Raw genomic sequence first — 16,697 nt, 5'->3', positions numbered from 1 at the left:
GTATAATCATGTTGAGTGTGATATCTAAACGAAAGGGGGGAACTAAAAATTCAAAAATAAAATAAAACGACGCCGTTTTAGGCCATGTTCTCTTTTATTCTATTGAATGAGCTTGGTAGTCCGTTGAGTTCGTTAGGACTTTAGACCAACGGAAAATCACTTGACGCAAAAAAGAAGAGGCTCTTTTACAATGGCAAATCCAAGGATTCGCACTTTGACTTGGTGGAGAAAGTGGGCGAAGAGGGATTGGGCCATCGCAGCCGTCGGATTCACCATCATCCTCTTCGCTCTCACTCTCCTCTTCGATTCTCGAAACCCCGATCTCAACTCCACCGACGATCTCGTTCCCTTGACTTTTCTCCACAGAGCCAAAGCTACAGGCGCCTGTACCCAACCCCACCCTTATTTCTCCACCAAAAATTCAACCTTTTTCTCTTTTCTTGTAAAATTAATTATTAGTATAAACTTTTCAATTTAATTCATTTTTCAGTTTGCTTAGATGGAAGTTTACCTGCATACCATTTCCAGAAGGGCTTTGGATCTGGCTCTAACAGTTGGGTTCTCCACATTGAGGTAAATCAATTACTTTTACTTTTACTTTTAATTTTTTTGGTTCTTGATTTTTCACCAGAATTTGACTTTGTTTTCAAGTTTTATTTTCTGGGGTTTAGGGTGGAGGTTGGTGTAATTCGATAGAATCATGTAATTATCGAAAAAGAACAGCTTTAGGTTCCTCAAATTACATGGACCAACTAGTTCAATTTTCTGGCATTTTAAGCCGTCATCCTTCTCAAAATCCTGGTATATTCTTTGCATCATTGATTTTCTTTTTTTTTTAATTTGATAAATTATGTTGTTGAAAGAATATGCTTTCAAAAAAAAAAGTGATTTTTTCTTTTTTTTACAGATTTTTATAATTGGAATAAGGTTAAGATACGTTATTGTGATGGTGCATCTTTGGCTGGCCACCCTGAAAGTGAGTTCAAGGTAAAACTTTTTAGTTATTTATTTAAGATTGGAGTAATTCTTTGCATAAAATGAAAATTTGGACTACATTTCTAATTTTTCGGGGTGGTTTATTGTCTTTCGTAGAATGGAACAAAGCTTTTCTTCAGAGGCCAACTCATTTGGGAAGCATTTACGGATGAACTCTTATCACTTGGATTGTCTAATGCTAAACAGGTAGCAACATTGATGCTTTGGTTGAGTTTTCTTATTTGAAGGTGAAAAAGTGTTACTAAGTACATTTGTCTTCATTTTTCATGATTGTTGTCATGCAATCTTTAGTAGCAAGGTGATGGATTCGATGACTTTGCAGGCACTTCTTTCAGGGTGCTCTGCCGGTGGGTTGGCAACTCTTATACATTGTGACGACTTTCGAGATCATCTGCCAAAGGATGCAACTGTCAAGTGTCTTGCTGATGCTGGTTTTTTCCTTGATGAGTATGTTTTTTTTTTCGGTACATATCAATGCTTTTTAAGCTATATTTGAACTGATCATACGGTTCTATATACATGAGCGGATGTAAAATACACACACACACACATTTATATATGTTTCTTTGTATTTTTACTAGTATTTGTTGTCATGTGCGTCACGCATGCATACTTTTTTTTTTTTTTTTCGAATATAGTAATTATATATAACTTCAAATGTTTCTAAAGTATAAAAAATTGAAATTTTGTTATATTAATTTATAAATTATTCAGTACTATTAGAACTAAAAAAAAATTTTTTTTTAATGAAAGACATTAATGCAATTAGAGTTCTTATTTATAAATTGGATATTTATTATATTTATTATAAAAAATATTTAAAATGACAATTTAAAAATAAAAAAAACAAATATATCCATTTTTGTCAATCAAAAGTTCTACCAACATCCATGCTTTTATATATATTTATAGATTATAAGTATATATGTATTATGCAATCATTCATGCAAAATCATAAGTCATTTTGATGTTGCAACAAAAATATAGTGGGTGCTGAGATACTTACTTATCCAGATTTAGCAAATACTGCTTCATTTACCCATATACATTAAGTTAACAATCCTACTTAAATTTAGTCTTGACTGCATATGTTGAAACTTAGTCTTTCTGTTTCCTCTATTGCAGGCCAGATATTCTTGGACAACGCACCATGAGGGCTTTCTATCATGATGTTGTCCAACTACAGGTTCTGCCAATCTCAATATATTATGCCTATATAATATCTTGCCATGGATTATTCATCCTTAGAAAATGATAAGTTAGTTGGTTATGGTCATTTTGACGACTGGCATTAAAATTTTAAGGTGATCAATAGGGTGCATCCCCCTGGGTCCTAATCAGTGGTTCCTGTTTTTGGTTTTTTCTTTTTCCTTCTATTATTCCACCCTTCTTAAAGTTGTTGATATCTTTTGTTTACATGTCATGTCAGGGTACAGCAAAAAGTTTGCACAAGAATTGTGTCGGAAGAATGGAACCATCTAAGGCAGGTTTTTACTTTTCTTTTTTTCTTTTCTTTTCATAATGGTAATCATGTCACTGTTTTATTTGATCATTGATCTCACTTGCTGTTCACGTTCAACAAGTTTTGAATTACAAATATTTACCTGCCATGGTCTGTTGCTGATTGCCATTGCAGTGTTTCTTTCCTCAAGAAATTGTCAAAAATGTTAGGACCCCACTGTTCATTGTCAACCCAGCTTATGATTTTTGGCAGGTACCTTGTTATCAAACTGGAAACTATTTGCTATTTTTTTTCTTTTTGAAAGGCGAAACTATTTGCTAATTAGGTAATGCTATTTTCCTTTTCATTTATATCTTCTAACACTGACCAGATAATCTTTAGATACAACATATCTTAGTCCCTGATGCATCAGATCCTCATGGCTACTGGAGCAGATGCAGATTGAACATTCAGAATTGTAATTCTAGCCAGATTGAAACACTACAAGGTTAGTTGGATATGTAATATGCACCCAATACACTTTGCCTGACAATCTAAGGAGACTTTAGAACATTGAAATTGGAGATATGCATTGCAATTAATATTTCCAAGCAACAAAGCAGCTCTTATGTTGTGGCCTGATCTTCTTATCGCTTCTGACATATAGGTTTCCGTAATTCTCTGCTTAAGGCACTAAGTGAGCTCCAGCAAAACGAGGAAGTGGGTATGTTTATAAATTCTTGCTTTATTCATTGCCAGACATTGATGGCTGAGACATGGCATTCGCCCAGAATCAACAATAAGGTAAGGAATGTTTTTATCATCTATTATGGAGATAAAATGATAGTTTTCAGGATCTATCATGATTCTCAAAATAAAAAATTTTAATTGCAATTAAGGTACAATTAAAAACAATTGATTTAGGGCTTATCATCTGATTCTATGAATGTCAACATCCGTGGCTTCTATCTGGTCTGGCTGGTGATTGTGCTAATGGTTCTTTAGTCAATACTTGCTCTGCACTTGGAATTCTAATAATTATTAACCATTTTGTATGAGTAACGTTTTTGGAACAGACCATTGCAGAGTCTGTGGGTGATTGGTACTTCAACCGTAAAGTATTGAAGCAGATTGATTGCCCATATCCATGCAATCCCACTTGCTATAACATGGACTTCACACGAGGTTTATGAAGCACATCTCTATTACTGATTTTCTCAAGATCTCCAATTTTAAAAATAACCCTGGTGAAGATTTTTCCACTCTGCATTCAAAGAAGGATCTTGGATATTGAAAGACAGTATGTAGAATCAGATCACTTTTCATAGTTGATGTCAGATCATCACTTGATTTGCTGCTGTAAACGTGGAGTTTATATTTGACCAGAGGAAGTGAACTTTCATCGGAGTTGTTTCATATACTGAGAATTTGGACACCCTGCAAAGTTCAGAACACTGCCCTCTGTCCTCATCTGGAGATAAATTCAATGCACTCTTTGTATATCATCCTCCAATTGTTTACTTAGCTTCAATTTAGGTCTTGATTTTTATCCAATTGCATTTCATCTTCACACCTTTTATCAATATTTGGTAATTAAGTTGAGAGGTATGACTACCACCTGGCTAATGATGCCTCCAACATGCATACTTATTTCTATGAACCTTGATTAGTGGGTTAAACATAGCATCTGGCTTGCCAATTGCTTCCCATTCCTCCCTTCCTCTTGGGTCACGGAACGTGAGATTGACTCCTGTTTATAGATAAATTGAAAATGGAAACATAAAGTTTGACTTTCCTTTGTTGGCTTATGGATTGGTCCATCCACTTTACCTGAAGCAAGAAAGGACCTTTGGAATTTGGAAGAACTGGTATTTGGTTTCTCTCTCTCCAACCCAAAACCTAAAATCTTAGCTACTACATTTCAAATTGAAATTACTTGAGCCATTGTTAGAATTAGGAATGAAGAGTCAAAGTTTCTCCAATCCATCCAGATTACAGTTGGCTTCTCTTCAGGTTTTCCAACAAAAGGAATTCGACAATGACAGCTTAAATATCCAAACCCAAGTTACCTTTGAACATTAAATGGGTAGGTCACGGGATGTTAAAGGCCTTAACCAACCAGCAACTGTCACACAAAAACCACTAACCTGCATGGATCTTAACTTTCTGTGCATGAATCTGATACATGAATCATGGCCCCATGCAGCTTCATTTATTAAATATGAACCTACCAAGTGTTCTTTATCATCCCCAAAGATCCTACTCCTGGAAGAGTTAACTGGAAGCTTGGACAGCAACAGTTTTGTCTCCTAGTTGGTCAAAATCTTCCCAGTTACTTGTTTTCTTGCTACAAAATATTTCAAAAGGGGGTTTTGCGAGTTTGAAACTCACCCCTGAAGTCATGCTAGCTGACTTTTTTCTGTGTTGCAGAAAGTCTGAGATATTAGTTTTCAAACCTTGCATTATAAACAATAAAGGAGTTGGAGATTTAGAGACAAATGAGAGGAGTTATTGACTGTTGCTATCATATCCAACTACACACTCTAAATCTGAATTTTATATTGGGTCATAAGATGATATAATTGTTTAAATTTTTTCCTTTCTAGAAGAAAATTTAAAAGTATTCAGCCATTAGGAGAAGATGATTTGTCAATCTTTCCATGCCTAAATGCATGTTTGGCTTAGTTTTTTTTCAGCTTATCTATCTCTTAAAAGCAAAAGTTATGTCAAACATGATCTTTTGAAAAGTTCTTAAAAAAAATAACTTTTTTTTTTAAAAAAAAAAAATTTTAAAAAAAACTCTAAGGAGCTTTTTCTTCTCTTCTTTTAAAAATACAAGAAAATTTTTATTTTTATTTCAAAAATATCCTCATTTGTTAAAAATAATTACAATATCACTCTCGAAAAAAAAATACATTTTATGATAATTTTTTAAAAAATTATCACTCATAAAAAAAAACTTATAAAAAAAAATTATCAAACAATTTTAACTTAATTTTAAAAGTTATTATTTTTCATAAGAGCTTCATAATAGGTTTTAAGTTAAAAAAAAAATCAGACTAAACGGACTAGTGTGCAATGATGCAATTAACGCGGGTCAGATTTTGCTTAGTGGAGACCCAACTTTAAGGAACACAAATCGACGATTGGTTTCTGTTTGAGATAAGGAAGATTATGGTGAGGGAGAGGACAAAGCATAATGACAGACAAGCAGTTGATGAAGTTGTATTGAAATAAGCTTCGATTTGGTAAGAAAGTAGATGCAAGATGACTTCATTCTTTAATATTTTTCCTAAACGATTGTTAACCCATTAGGTTTAACAGAAAATTTTGAATATTGAATCAAGCATTCCAATCTAAAGAACAGGAGGATACTAAGTTACGATCACAAAATTATGATTCCTTGGGACTTTTCCATTCAATATTTAGCATAATTAGAGGGCTCCATGATGATTGCAGGAAGAGGGAACCATGCAAAAGTACAAAAGTTTTTCCATTCAAGCTGACTCTTCTGCCTTCCTTCTTTCCACTCGAGTTACCCTTATAATTACCTCAGTAATAGGAAAGAAAGGGAGGAAGAAATTAGACTTACCAATTAATGGATGACTGATCTATCAATGGATTTTACTAACCTGACAAGTGAAACTCTACACCAAAATATAGAAGAAAATCGGTTGCAATATAACCTAAATTTTTTTTCTAATGTCTTTTGTTTATTACTACTAGCTGGTATTTCTGTTTACTGATGAACGCCATATCCTTCCTTCTAAAGAAATAATGATCACAGAAACATCATCATGGTACATTCGACGTTCCCCTGGTGGGATCTCAACCAACTCATGAAACTCAAGACCTGCCAAGGGAAAGACACAAAAAGAACAAAAAAAAAAGAGGGAGTTAAACTAAGGCTATAGTTTGTCTGCTAGATAAATAGAATCTTGTTATGACAGGGAAATTTACCAGCTTTCTTAGCTGCTCGGATCAGTACTTCTTCAACAAGATGCTGAGCGGGATCTCCATCAGGAAATGAAGCAGTGAACCACTCCACTTCAGAGACAACTTGTTGGTTGGTGAAATATTGGTAGAGTCCATCAGAGGACAGTATCAGAAATCTGTCATCGGGGCTCAGTTTGTAGTGATAGAGTGAAGGAGAAGAGCTGATGTATGGGGATGTCCCAACATAATTGATTCTGAATATCTCATAGAGGGCATCATTCCATTTTGGCTGCCAAAAAGGCAACAGAGTAAACATTGAAAATCAGCCAAATATGAAGTAAAATATTGAACCGCCCACAAAACCATTTAGAGGGACTTAACCATCTTTTGACCTCTGCTTTTGAACTGATTTAGGATCAAAATGAAAAAGAATACCACTGATACTTACAAACAATAGGCTTGACCTTTTGATGAATATTATTTATATCGAAATTTCAGACAAACTTGTATAAATTACAGAGCATATGAATCAAGTAAGCTTTACATTTTTTTCAGTGCTTACCTGTTTGAGAAAGCCAGCCCCAAAAGCCCGAGTGACCTTCAAATAGCCTTTCACTCTCTCATTCACAACTGCCTCATCATCATCTGGATGTTCTTTCCTGATTCTCTCAACTTCCTGGTATTAAGGAAACCCCTGTCAGTTAGCCTTGAAAGTTAAGGAACAAACAGAGCAATACCATAACATCAATTGAAAATACTAAATCACCTCTTCTACATCTGCATTATGATCCATTGTGAGCTGAAGAGAAATCAAATTAAAAGGGGTTTCGATCTCAGGCTTAGTCATAGACCCTGCTTTTTGTGCCAGAATGGCTCTGCTATCCCCCACATTCATCAAATAAACATCTTCTCCATTCAACAAAGCTACCAAAACACAAGAACCCATTACATGTAATTCAGGTTTTAAATCAGCAACCTTTAAATAAGCCTCCTCAGTTTTACTCAAAGCCTCTGAAAGTGCCTTCAGAACATCAGAATGATCAACACTTTCCATTGAATTCGTAGACAGCTCCAATCTCTCACTATCCCATTCCCACTTCCACTTCTTCAAACTTTTCCCAGAATTCTCTTTACCTTCAAAAGAATCCAATCCCGAAGCTTCATCTGATTCAGCCTTGCCATCATTCCACAACAACCCTTTAAGCTCTTCGAACACAGCATTAAAAAGATTGCTAAGCAAATGATCAGGTGCATCGGGTCCACTAAAACCATCATAAATCCCTACAAAAATCCAACCATCTTCTTCTGAAACAACGAGATGGGTCCGATCCTCACCAGCCTTCCCTTGTGCCCATTGCAAATTCTGACTTTTCATCGAGAACTGATCTCCATCATCACCATCATCATCATCATCATTTTGATCACCATGATCATCAACACTCAAACTCCCCCTACTGCTAGGATTAGTTTTGACAAGAAAATTCTCATTACTCCTCTCTGTATCTGATGATAATTCTTTATCTGAAACAGAAGCTTTTAGCATTTTATTTGATATTGCTCTCTTGAAACTCTTCATCAAACTCAAACTTTTCTTCTTCGAATTAAAACTACCATGAGACAAGCTTCTCTGGAACTTATCAATCGGTCCTGACAAGAACCCTCGTTCCATTGGACCAGACCAACAATGGGAGCTGCCACGTGGCACTGGTTGGAGAGTGAGGGAAGCAAATAACTCAGAGCTTTCAAACGTGGAGGAACGATCAGGTAACGGGGATGACGCCAATGGAACCGTCGTTATGTTGGCACCAACGGAAGCTCCGGATATGGAACAAAACGTTGTCGCTTTAGTAGCGGTCGAGGAAGAACAGTCGTTTAAAGAGTGGACTTTGGAGGAGAGACGAGCCGGGTCGGGTCGAACGTAACAAAAAGAATGGCCAACGAAATCTTGGGTCGGGTGTGGCATAATGTGAGTCGTCATTTCATGGCTTTCTCCATTGCAAGAACAGCAATGGCTTAGCTTTCTAACACTGTTTCCCATAAATTTAAATTCCTTCCCCAATTGGTTTTGGTTTTTTTTGTTTACTTTAACGTTGTAAGGAGGAGGAGGAAGAGGGAGTTGACTTTTGGGAAAGCTTTGTTTGGAAGAAGCCAAAGGGGGCGGTATTGTTTTTTGGGAGGGGATTTATAATAATTGCAAATTGATTTATTTTAGGAATTTATGGAGGAGTTGACTATCGAAGATGGTAAGCGCGTAGGGGAGACGAAATTCATAATAAAATGGGAAGGCAAATCCCGAAAGTCAAAGGTTTGAGATATTAGTGGGTTAATTAATTGAGATTCTATTTATTTTAATTTTAAAGTAAATATGGAAAACCATTACTTAAATATAGTATATAACAATAACTTAATAAATGATTTTACTTCCATGTTGAATTATTATATTTTAATTATTTTATTAATACTTTTCTGTGTACGTTTATTTTTAATTAATATATGGTCTTATAATACTTTAAAAATATATTTATATATATTTATGATTTTATATCATATGATTATTGGTGTATAAATCTTATACAGTAATAAGAAATCAAATGTTATCAAAATTGAAAATTTAAAAAAAAACTCATAATTTTTAAAAACATTTATTTTGAGAAACTTCTAAACTTTTTTATTTACATATTGATAAAGTGATACTTTATAATTAAGTGATGACATGTGAAATTTATCCACCGTATAAATCCATTTAAGATGACTTATATTTAATTTTATTTTAGTAACGAGTTTTGAGATTAATATTAGTAACCATCTAAACATAATTAAGTAATTTTTCATGATCTTATAAGAGGGAAAAAAAATAATCATAAATTGTAGAGTTAGGTGAAGATAATTAATTGAAAACAGGACACAAACAGCTACTTAAACCGAGTAAACATAAGCATGAATGATTCAATCAACCAAAGACAGATTCCATTTAATTCTCTAGCACCAACATTTCATTTAATTAAGCAAATATTTATGCAATTTGCTAATCAAATAAACCCAAACACTTTTGATCATCAAATTAACAATTCAAAAACCTTAGAGAATCAAATTTCCTTGACATTAGAGAATCAAAAGATTTAGAACAAGGAATCCATTTTGTCAAGGTTTATATATATATATTTGGTATCTCTCCTTTTAATTCTGGGGTGTGACCACAGTATTCTACTTTATTTTGCTTTTCAGGTTCTTCAATCTTCGGTGACCACTGCCAAAAAAATTCACTTTTCTTTACCAGAATCACAGCAACCAAAAGAAGAAAAAGGGCTAAAAAAAAAAAAAAACCCAGCTTTAAGCTCTTTTGTTATTTCTAAATTGAGTTACAGACTTCACATACTATTAATGGCAATGAGGGAAAACAAAATTTGTGCTCTTATTATTATTATTAAGGTATTTCTTTTCCAGTGAAGGATAAATTATTAATGGATGTAATTGTTGCAAAAAAATCAACATCTAAATAAAATAGCTATTTATCGAAGATATTCCAAAGATACTATTGATTGTGAGACCGTTTTGTTTATTTAGTGAGAAATTACAAAAGATTTTTTTTAATTGAATAATTTAAAATTTAATTTAAATTTATTTAGATGTACTATTTTTAAAAAGATCTCTAAATTATTTCTTTTATGTGTAAAATGTTGAAATAATTAAAAAAAAGGGTTTATCCAAAAGAGTTTTGAGAATAAAAGTAATGTGGGCTCAAATCCCAATCTCTAAATGTTTTGTTTTTTTTTCCAGGTGGAAGGCTAACGGAGACTGGGCCCATGGGAAAAACTTATCTGGCCCACTTAATCTGGACCTCAAGGACGACAAATTCTAATTAACATACAAAAGAGAAGATTGTCCCTTCCTTGCATGGAGAAAAACATTACTCCTAACTGTTTATCAATTGCCATTGATTCTCACGAGATGGGATTGTTCTTAAACTAATTAACATATTGATTTTTTTATTTGTACTTAAATGAATATGTTACACAATTTTAAACTTGGTTTTTCTATTTAAGTATTTATGTATTAAAAAGAAAATATAACCTCTAGTCATATCTCTTATGATTTTAATTTTTTTTACATGATATTTATTAATTTTTTTATTAACCCATCGTGAGAGTATTTTTTTTTTTTGTCAATTAGTACTCTACAGATAAATTTTTATAGGGAGTTAAAGCTGTTAATTTTGTTTAATAAAATTAAAGAATATTTTAAATGTGAATAAATAAGTAATTTTTGAATTGAAAATATTTTGATATAAAATTAAAGAGAGAGATGTTAGACAGTTAAGTTGGTTAGAAGGGGCAAGTGCCAAGTGGGCAACCGACGTTTACGAGGGAGAAGGGGATGGCGGGTAAATAGCCATCCCAAAAGTAGGAAAACTGATAAAGAGGAGAATTTTAATTAAGAACCAGACAAAACCAAAACAAGATCCCACCTCACCCGGAATCCATGTTTCAATTCTTCGAATTCCTTCCTTTGTCTTCGTCCCTGTTAATCATTTGACTTCTCGACCATGGCTGACGACAAAGAGCAAAGACTCTGTTTTCTTAACATGTGAATGTGATTCTCCTGTCGAAGGTATGTATTTATGAAGTATACATCAATATAATGACTTTGAGCCATCTCTCTTTTCATGTAATTCATCATCATAATTCTTGTATATAGAGTGAAATTCCAGGGTCTGTTTTACGTGTAATTCATGTTTCTTTTATGTTCAGTTGGAGATTTTGATTCTTTTTTCTTTTCCCCTTGCTAATGTGCTTTGGTTGAGGGAAATGGGGTATTGGAAAAACCCAGAATAAGAAAACCAAACCAAATGTTTTTGGGTTCCTTTTTTTATTATTCTCACATTCCAACTTTCATGTTGCTTATACTGATTTAGACCATTTCCCCTGTTTTCCTGGTAACTGAGCAGCTAGTGAAGCAGCAAAATCCATCTTAATTAGTTGATTTTACTATTCATTTTATGACCAATCCAATGCTAAAGAGTTGCTGGATGAAATAAACCATTGATTGTTACCTGATAATCTGTTTCAACTTGAATCAGGTTCAAAGACAAGCTTGTAGCTGAAGTCATTTTGTCACCGAAGTAGATTTGAAAAGGCAGTTTCTCTGAGAAATGGGGAAGCACATGCGGCACAAGAGCGCTGGCAACCCATTTCCGCATGGTCATCCAGGATGCATGTGGCGTATGCTTCAAGTACTTAACTACCAACATTGGCATTGGCGTGTTATTAAGAGAAGACTTACATATAAGAAGCATGAAGGTAGAAAATCTGATGCAGGTAAGCAGCCCTGGTTCTCATTCTAAACTGAAAATTGTCCGACAAATTGCTATAGAGTGGCATAATCATCTTTGATCTAGTAGCAGTGTTTATGCTCTTTGCTGGACTGTTTGAGATAGTCTAATCAATTGTATTGTTACTTTATTAAGTGAATCTAGATCAACAATAACGTCCTAGCCTAGGTCGAGCCAACATGATAATTTTAGCCAGGGTTACTTTTTGCCTTTTAGGCAGAGGTTTTGAGCGTAGTATCTGTTCTTCTTTCATGGATGCTGATATAAGCTTTCTGGTTTATAGTGGCTGAAAATCCTGGGGATGATGCACAAGCCTCGACTGCTGATGATTCTTCAAAACGCAGGAAAGCTGAAGGGGCCAACTCTAAGGTGAGTTGAATCTTGAATGTAAAAGGTTTTCCTTGGCACATTTCTTGAGCTTACTTATGCCTTGAATTTGTATATCATTTCATTAGTAAAGACTTGAAAAGGTTTGTTCTTGTTCTCTTTGTTTGATAAGGACTCTGATCTGCAATTGCATCTGAATCAGAAATCCACTGATTAGGATTCATCGATCTCTTTTTTACATCCAGGAATAGGGGAATATGTAGTTGTATCTAATTTGAAAATTGGCAGGTTGAAGGTAAGAAGAGACAGTCCAGTCCAGCAAGTAAAAGTTCAGTGAAATCTCGACTGAAGGCACTTATTACTGAAGAGATGTCTAAAAGGAAGGGCCGAGGCCGGCATCGCCGAAGTTCAACCTGCCCTGCAGGATCACAATTGACAGGAACTGGTTCAGACCTTCTTGCAGAAGCTCATACTGATGATCCTCTCCCTGAAATAGCTCTGAATGATGAAAGCCCCAGAGTGGGTGACGAGAACAAGGAGATCTCCTCTGATAGCAGTTCTGAGGATCAAGTTTTACCAAAGTCTTCGGAGGAACCATGTACCAGTGATGAAAATGGTGAAGAGTGTGGTATCATGTTTAGTGGGAACGACTCAAGCCATGAACAAGTTGATGAAAGTGAGAAACTTTCGATTGAGAAGGCCATTTTTTGTCATGATCTAAATGACAGAAAGCAAGCTTTCTTGAAACAGAAATCGGTCTCTTCGAAAGAACTAACTAAAGATGGTTCGGCACATCAATCAAAGTATTTCACGGATGCTCGGGATATAATCAACATGAACAAAGGGTTTTTACTGACAATTTTACAGGATCCGGGCTCTCCTTTGGCTCACTATTTCCATAAGCAACAAGCTATCAGTGCTAAAATGGGAATAACCAAGTCAGGGACTTTCCCTTCACATGGCTCATCGAGCAGAAGAGGTTCGGGACCACGGAAACAAAACCACGTGCGGGATGGACAAAAGCCGCCTGATCATGAGTCTACAGAAGATATCTGTAGAAAGTCGATGCCATTGAAAGCTGCAGACCACAGGGCAGATGGAATTCACCAACTAAACCAAGCAAACGCTGAAGTTCCAGATATGACTACTTCAGGTTCATCATCCAACCATCTGAAGCAAAAATCCGATGGAAATCAAGTGGCAAAAAAGAGATTCAAGCATCTTAAACAGAAGATAAAACACGCAATTAGGGAGAGCAAGAAAGAGAGGCATAGGATTGCCATGGATGCGGTCCTTCACAAAATTCCTCACAAGAAAGGGTTTTCCAAGGACTTGACAAAGGACATTGTTGATTATTTTAAGAACCCTTCACGGATTAGAGATGTTTTTTCTGAATCTTCTACCAGCAAGAGAAGAATTCAGCACGAAAGAAGAGCATCATCCTTTAACGAGTCTATGGATAGATATACGCAGTTGTATGAATCTAGTTTCAACAGGGAAGCCAAAGAACATATCTCCAAAAGGATACAAGAAAGAAGAGAAGAAGAGATGGTTTTGCCTCGTAGGAGTGCCCCAAAATCCCTGGGAAGAATTCTTTCCTCACCTGAACTACATTCTTACTTTTATCAGAGTGAGGACTCTTCTGATGCATTTTCTTCAGATATGCCAACTACTGTTGCAGATAGCACTTTAAGCATAAGCAGCTCAACTGAACAAAACAATCTAGATGTTTCGGCTGCTTTGGATTACCACTCACAATTAGGTACCCTTGGAAAAAGCGAGTCTCAAGAGAATTTGACAGGCATTAGGGAAACACTTTCAGTTTCTTCTGATCAGTTAGCATCAAACTCATCTACACATAGTAAGACAATAGCTCAAGTGGGAAAAACTAGTGATGAGTTGGGAAACTTGATAATAGGGGACATAGTTTCTCAAAGTGAACAAGACAGTAAGCCTGAAATAGTAGTACCTATCACAAAGCTGGCAGAACCAAGTCCTATCCCTTTGCTCAACTTCAATTTAGAAGGGAAAACGGCCAGTACTCCTGCAGAAATTTCCAAATCACAGGGTATACCCTCTTAATTCTTTTTCTCACCTTACGGAGCAGATCATATTCTTATAACTTGTTTGATCTTTTTGAACTCTTTTGCGGAAGACTAGATTTCCTTATCAATTTATCTTCATGTTTCGTGGCTGAAATGAATTATGGTACTGTTAGAAGCAGGTTTGGAGCTAACGCAAAGTCACGGCTTTCCCACAAGACTTGACATTTTAGCTGATGAGGAACATGAATTCAAGGATTTCCCTAAGGTGGCTGAGGGCAGAGCTAAATTTGAGAAAGTAGAGACTCTAAAGAAGGATCTAGACAGTGACTTTTTGAAAGATCGGTTAGACACAAAGGACAAAGATAAATTTAAATACGTAAGAGATGTGCTCGAACTATCTGGATTTAGTGGGGACGAAGCCCTTGGTACATGGTATGCGGATGACCAGCCAGTGGACCCTTTCGTGTATGAGGAAGTCAAGGGCTGCATTTTCTGTGAGCCAGTTTGCTCCAGGGACGAAGTAGGCGGTTTCTGTAATCACCCACTGTTGTTTGATCTAATCAATGAGGTATTGATGGAGCTTTACGAAAGATCATACAGCTATTGTCCCAGACCTTTGTCTTCATTATGCCACATCCATCCAATGCCATTAGGACATCATGTTCTTGAGGAAGTCTGGACAAACATAAGCTGGTACTTGAGCTTTGAAACTGGATTTGACAAACCATTGGATTATGTTGCCAGCAAGGATCTAACAAGAAGTGATGGTTGGATGAACCTACAGGCTGAGAATGAATGCTTGGGGCTTGAGCTGGAAGAGGTAATTTTTTATGATCTTTTGGATGAACTTTTCTAGACTCAATCGCTCGTGCTTGATCAGGTTCAAACAATTCACTTCACCAGCATTAATAATTTTTGTTACTTGTGTAATTAATATTTGTTTTCTACCCAAACTTCCAAAGAGATTAGGCAAACTATAAGGAAATAATTCTTTGTGTAATTAATATTTGTTTCTTTTTTTTTATTGGCAATAGCTGCCCGATAAAGAAAGGGCTACTACTGATTAATTCAAATAATAATGAAGACAAGAAGAAGAAGAAGAAGAAGAAGAAGAGAGAAAGGTGGGAAGTAATGTCAATGACTTTGAATTTTTTTTTTTTTTGTATAATTATGAATTTGAATACATAATGGGAGGTAATTTTCTATTATCCCATAAACTCATCCCTTTCATCTTAGAATTGGAACCCAGACTTCTAATTTGAAGTCTCATTGAGATGTCCAATTGAGGATGAATAATGACTTTAAATGTTAATTTTATTAATAATTTTTTATAAATTTTTTATTTTATAATTGAATAATATGTCATCATTCAGAAGAAAATTTTATTCTTTAACCTTAATTTTATAATTAATTTTTTTTCCAAAATTTCGTACTCCTAATTAAAAAATTTGATGAAAATATAGGTGTGTGTATAAATAAAAAACTTGTTAAAAATGAAATGGTTCGTAAATATATTTCTTGTTGGTGTTTAATTGATTAATGACAATTTAAATTTCATAAAATTTTGTATGATAAGCAACAAATTTTGAACTATCATTCACTTCCTGCTTCCTTTCCCAGGAAAAAATTGCTGACAAAATTTCAATCATGAAAAGAATGGAACCTTAATAATGTCTGCATTCAAGATTGAAGACTGCAAAGCATGGAAAAATATGTTTTAAGGTTTACAATTATCAAATTCTCAATGATTAATCTTACAAGTACCATCCCCATGATCAATAACAAATCCCTTAGTCGATGGAGCTCAAGGCTCTTAAGCCTTGTGGTCGTGTGGGTTCTCCAGCCCCACGGTGGGTTTATGTTTTGTCCCCCTCCCTGCCTTTTCTTTTATCTTTCAGCTGCAAAGCAACTCAGCTAAAGGAAAACTTGTTTGCCATCCAGGCAAGGAAACCAAACACATACCAATGAAAATTCGACAGAGTAAATTGTTTGCTGCTACTGACAACAAATCAAATCATTTAACACCATTTCCATCGACCCAAACATCCTATCATTAAAGTAGAAATTTGATGGCTACTTCAACAGCTTAGTGCCAGAAGAACCAGTTTTTACATGCTTATTTGTTTCAAAAAGCTTGTTTGCTTTAACTTCTTTGATCGGATTGGCAGCAAGCTGAAACCTTTGCACCCTTCTGATGGCATGCACAGAAAACAGATATGGGGCTTGAAGATATTCATGTTGGAAGCATGCGCAGGGCGTGAGGCGGAGGAAGAGAGACGCATGTGCAAGTAAAAGGGGTGGTGATGATAGTAACCTCCATATGCCATAATCAAATAGTGAAAGAAAATAGCTTTCAGAAATGATGGAAAGTGATTGGACTTGTTGCACCTTTATCAAAAGATTATTCCCACATCCACAGCAATCGGCCTGAGTTCAGTTTGGACCCACCAAGGGAGCAATGCCAACTGTTCCACTGTGGCTCTTACCTACTGTTTAGCCCTTGTCTGATAAGACCCCCTCTATGGCTAAAGAAATATAAATAATCAAACAGTCCATGGTGCACTGAAGATGGCAAAGAGAGAGAAGGGAGGCTCAATCCCTCAGCCACCCTTTTTTGCCAAAA

General features: G+C 35.3%; 3 protein-coding genes and 1 long non-coding RNA gene across 8 annotated transcripts; 2 read left to right on the top strand and 2 right to left on the bottom strand.

Moving 5' to 3' along the window:
- The first annotated feature begins 128 nt into the window (after positions 1-128).
- Positions 129-3,942, top strand: LOC18597764 (pectin acetylesterase 5-like). Its single transcript, XM_007026968.3, is given in 13 exon segments — positions 129-386; positions 491-573; positions 672-801; positions 908-987; positions 1,093-1,182; positions 1,319-1,443; positions 2,122-2,182; positions 2,426-2,479; positions 2,633-2,710; positions 2,840-2,945; positions 3,105-3,241; positions 3,514-3,585; positions 3,587-3,942. Coding segments are annotated over 13 exon segments (1,275 nt in total). The 5' UTR covers positions 129-190; the 3' UTR covers positions 3,650-3,942.
- Positions 3,943-5,812: 1,870 nt separating this feature from the next.
- On the bottom strand, positions 5,813-8,502 carry LOC18597763 (putative protein phosphatase 2C 23). The gene is made up of 4 exons (XM_007026967.3): positions 7,140-8,502; positions 6,936-7,049; positions 6,398-6,662; positions 5,813-6,290 (listed from the first exon to the last, which is right to left on the bottom strand). Exons 1-4 carry the CDS (start codon positions 8,409-8,411, stop codon positions 6,160-6,162), a joined length of 1,782 nt encoding a protein of 593 aa, XP_007027029.3. The 5' UTR covers positions 8,412-8,502; the 3' UTR covers positions 5,813-6,159.
- Positions 8,503-10,705: 2,203 nt separating this feature from the next.
- DAU1 (TRM32-like protein (DUF3741)) lies at positions 10,706-15,295 on the top strand. Of its 5 annotated transcripts, none has more exons than XM_018120663.2 (6): positions 10,706-10,981; positions 11,451-11,688; positions 11,986-12,071; positions 12,318-14,097; positions 14,248-14,894; positions 15,109-15,295. In XM_018120663.2, the coding sequence occupies exons 2-6, from the start codon at positions 11,523-11,525 to the stop codon at positions 15,139-15,141; spliced, it is 2,712 nt and encodes a 903-aa protein (XP_017976152.2). In that variant the 5' UTR covers positions 10,706-10,981; positions 11,451-11,522; the 3' UTR covers positions 15,142-15,295. The 5 variants fall into 5 exon arrangements, with proteins under 5 accessions (XP_017976152.2, XP_017976151.2, XP_017976154.2 ...); XM_018120662.2 differs by having other exon boundaries at positions 14,248-14,954; XM_018120665.2 differs by having other exon boundaries at positions 14,254-15,295.
- LOC148762341 (uncharacterized) lies at positions 12,189-14,252 on the bottom strand. The gene is made up of 2 exons (XR_016026533.1): positions 13,999-14,252; positions 12,189-13,199 (listed from the first exon to the last, which is right to left on the bottom strand). It is a non-coding gene; the product is annotated as an uncharacterized LOC148762341 (long non-coding RNA).
- Positions 15,296-16,697: the final 1,402 nt, after the last annotated feature.

This window comes from Theobroma cacao, chromosome 5 (assembly GCF_053813885.1).
Source record: "Theobroma cacao isolate CCN51 chromosome 5, ASM5381388v1, whole genome shotgun sequence".
Taxonomy (NCBI): domain Eukaryota; kingdom Viridiplantae; phylum Streptophyta; class Magnoliopsida; order Malvales; family Malvaceae; genus Theobroma; species Theobroma cacao.
Note: the sequence above shows the minus strand (reverse complement) of the source record. Positions and strands in the feature narration are given on the sequence as shown.

Coding starts and splice junctions, on each gene's coding strand:
- LOC18597763 (XM_007026967.3), bottom strand. CDS start 8,411: ATGGGAAACAGTGTTAGAAAGCTAAGCCATTGCTGTTCTTGCAATGGA. Junction 7,050..7,139: donor ATAATGCAGATGTAGAAGAG/GTGATTTAGTAT, acceptor CCTTAATACCAG/GAAGTTGAGAGAATCAGGAA. Junction 6,663..6,935: donor GGGCTGGCTTTCTCAAACAG/GTAAGCACTGAA, acceptor CCTTTTTGGCAG/CCAAAATGGAATGATGCCCT.
- DAU1 (XM_018120662.2), top strand. CDS start 11,523: ATGGGGAAGCACATGCGGCACAAGAGCGCTGGCAACCCATTTCCGCAT. Junction 11,689..11,985: donor AGGTAGAAAATCTGATGCAG/GTAAGCAGCCCT, acceptor TCTGGTTTATAG/TGGCTGAAAATCCTGGGGAT. Junction 14,098..14,247: donor AGAAATTTCCAAATCACAGG/GTATACCCTCTT, acceptor TGGTACTGTTAG/AAGCAGGTTTGGAGCTAACG.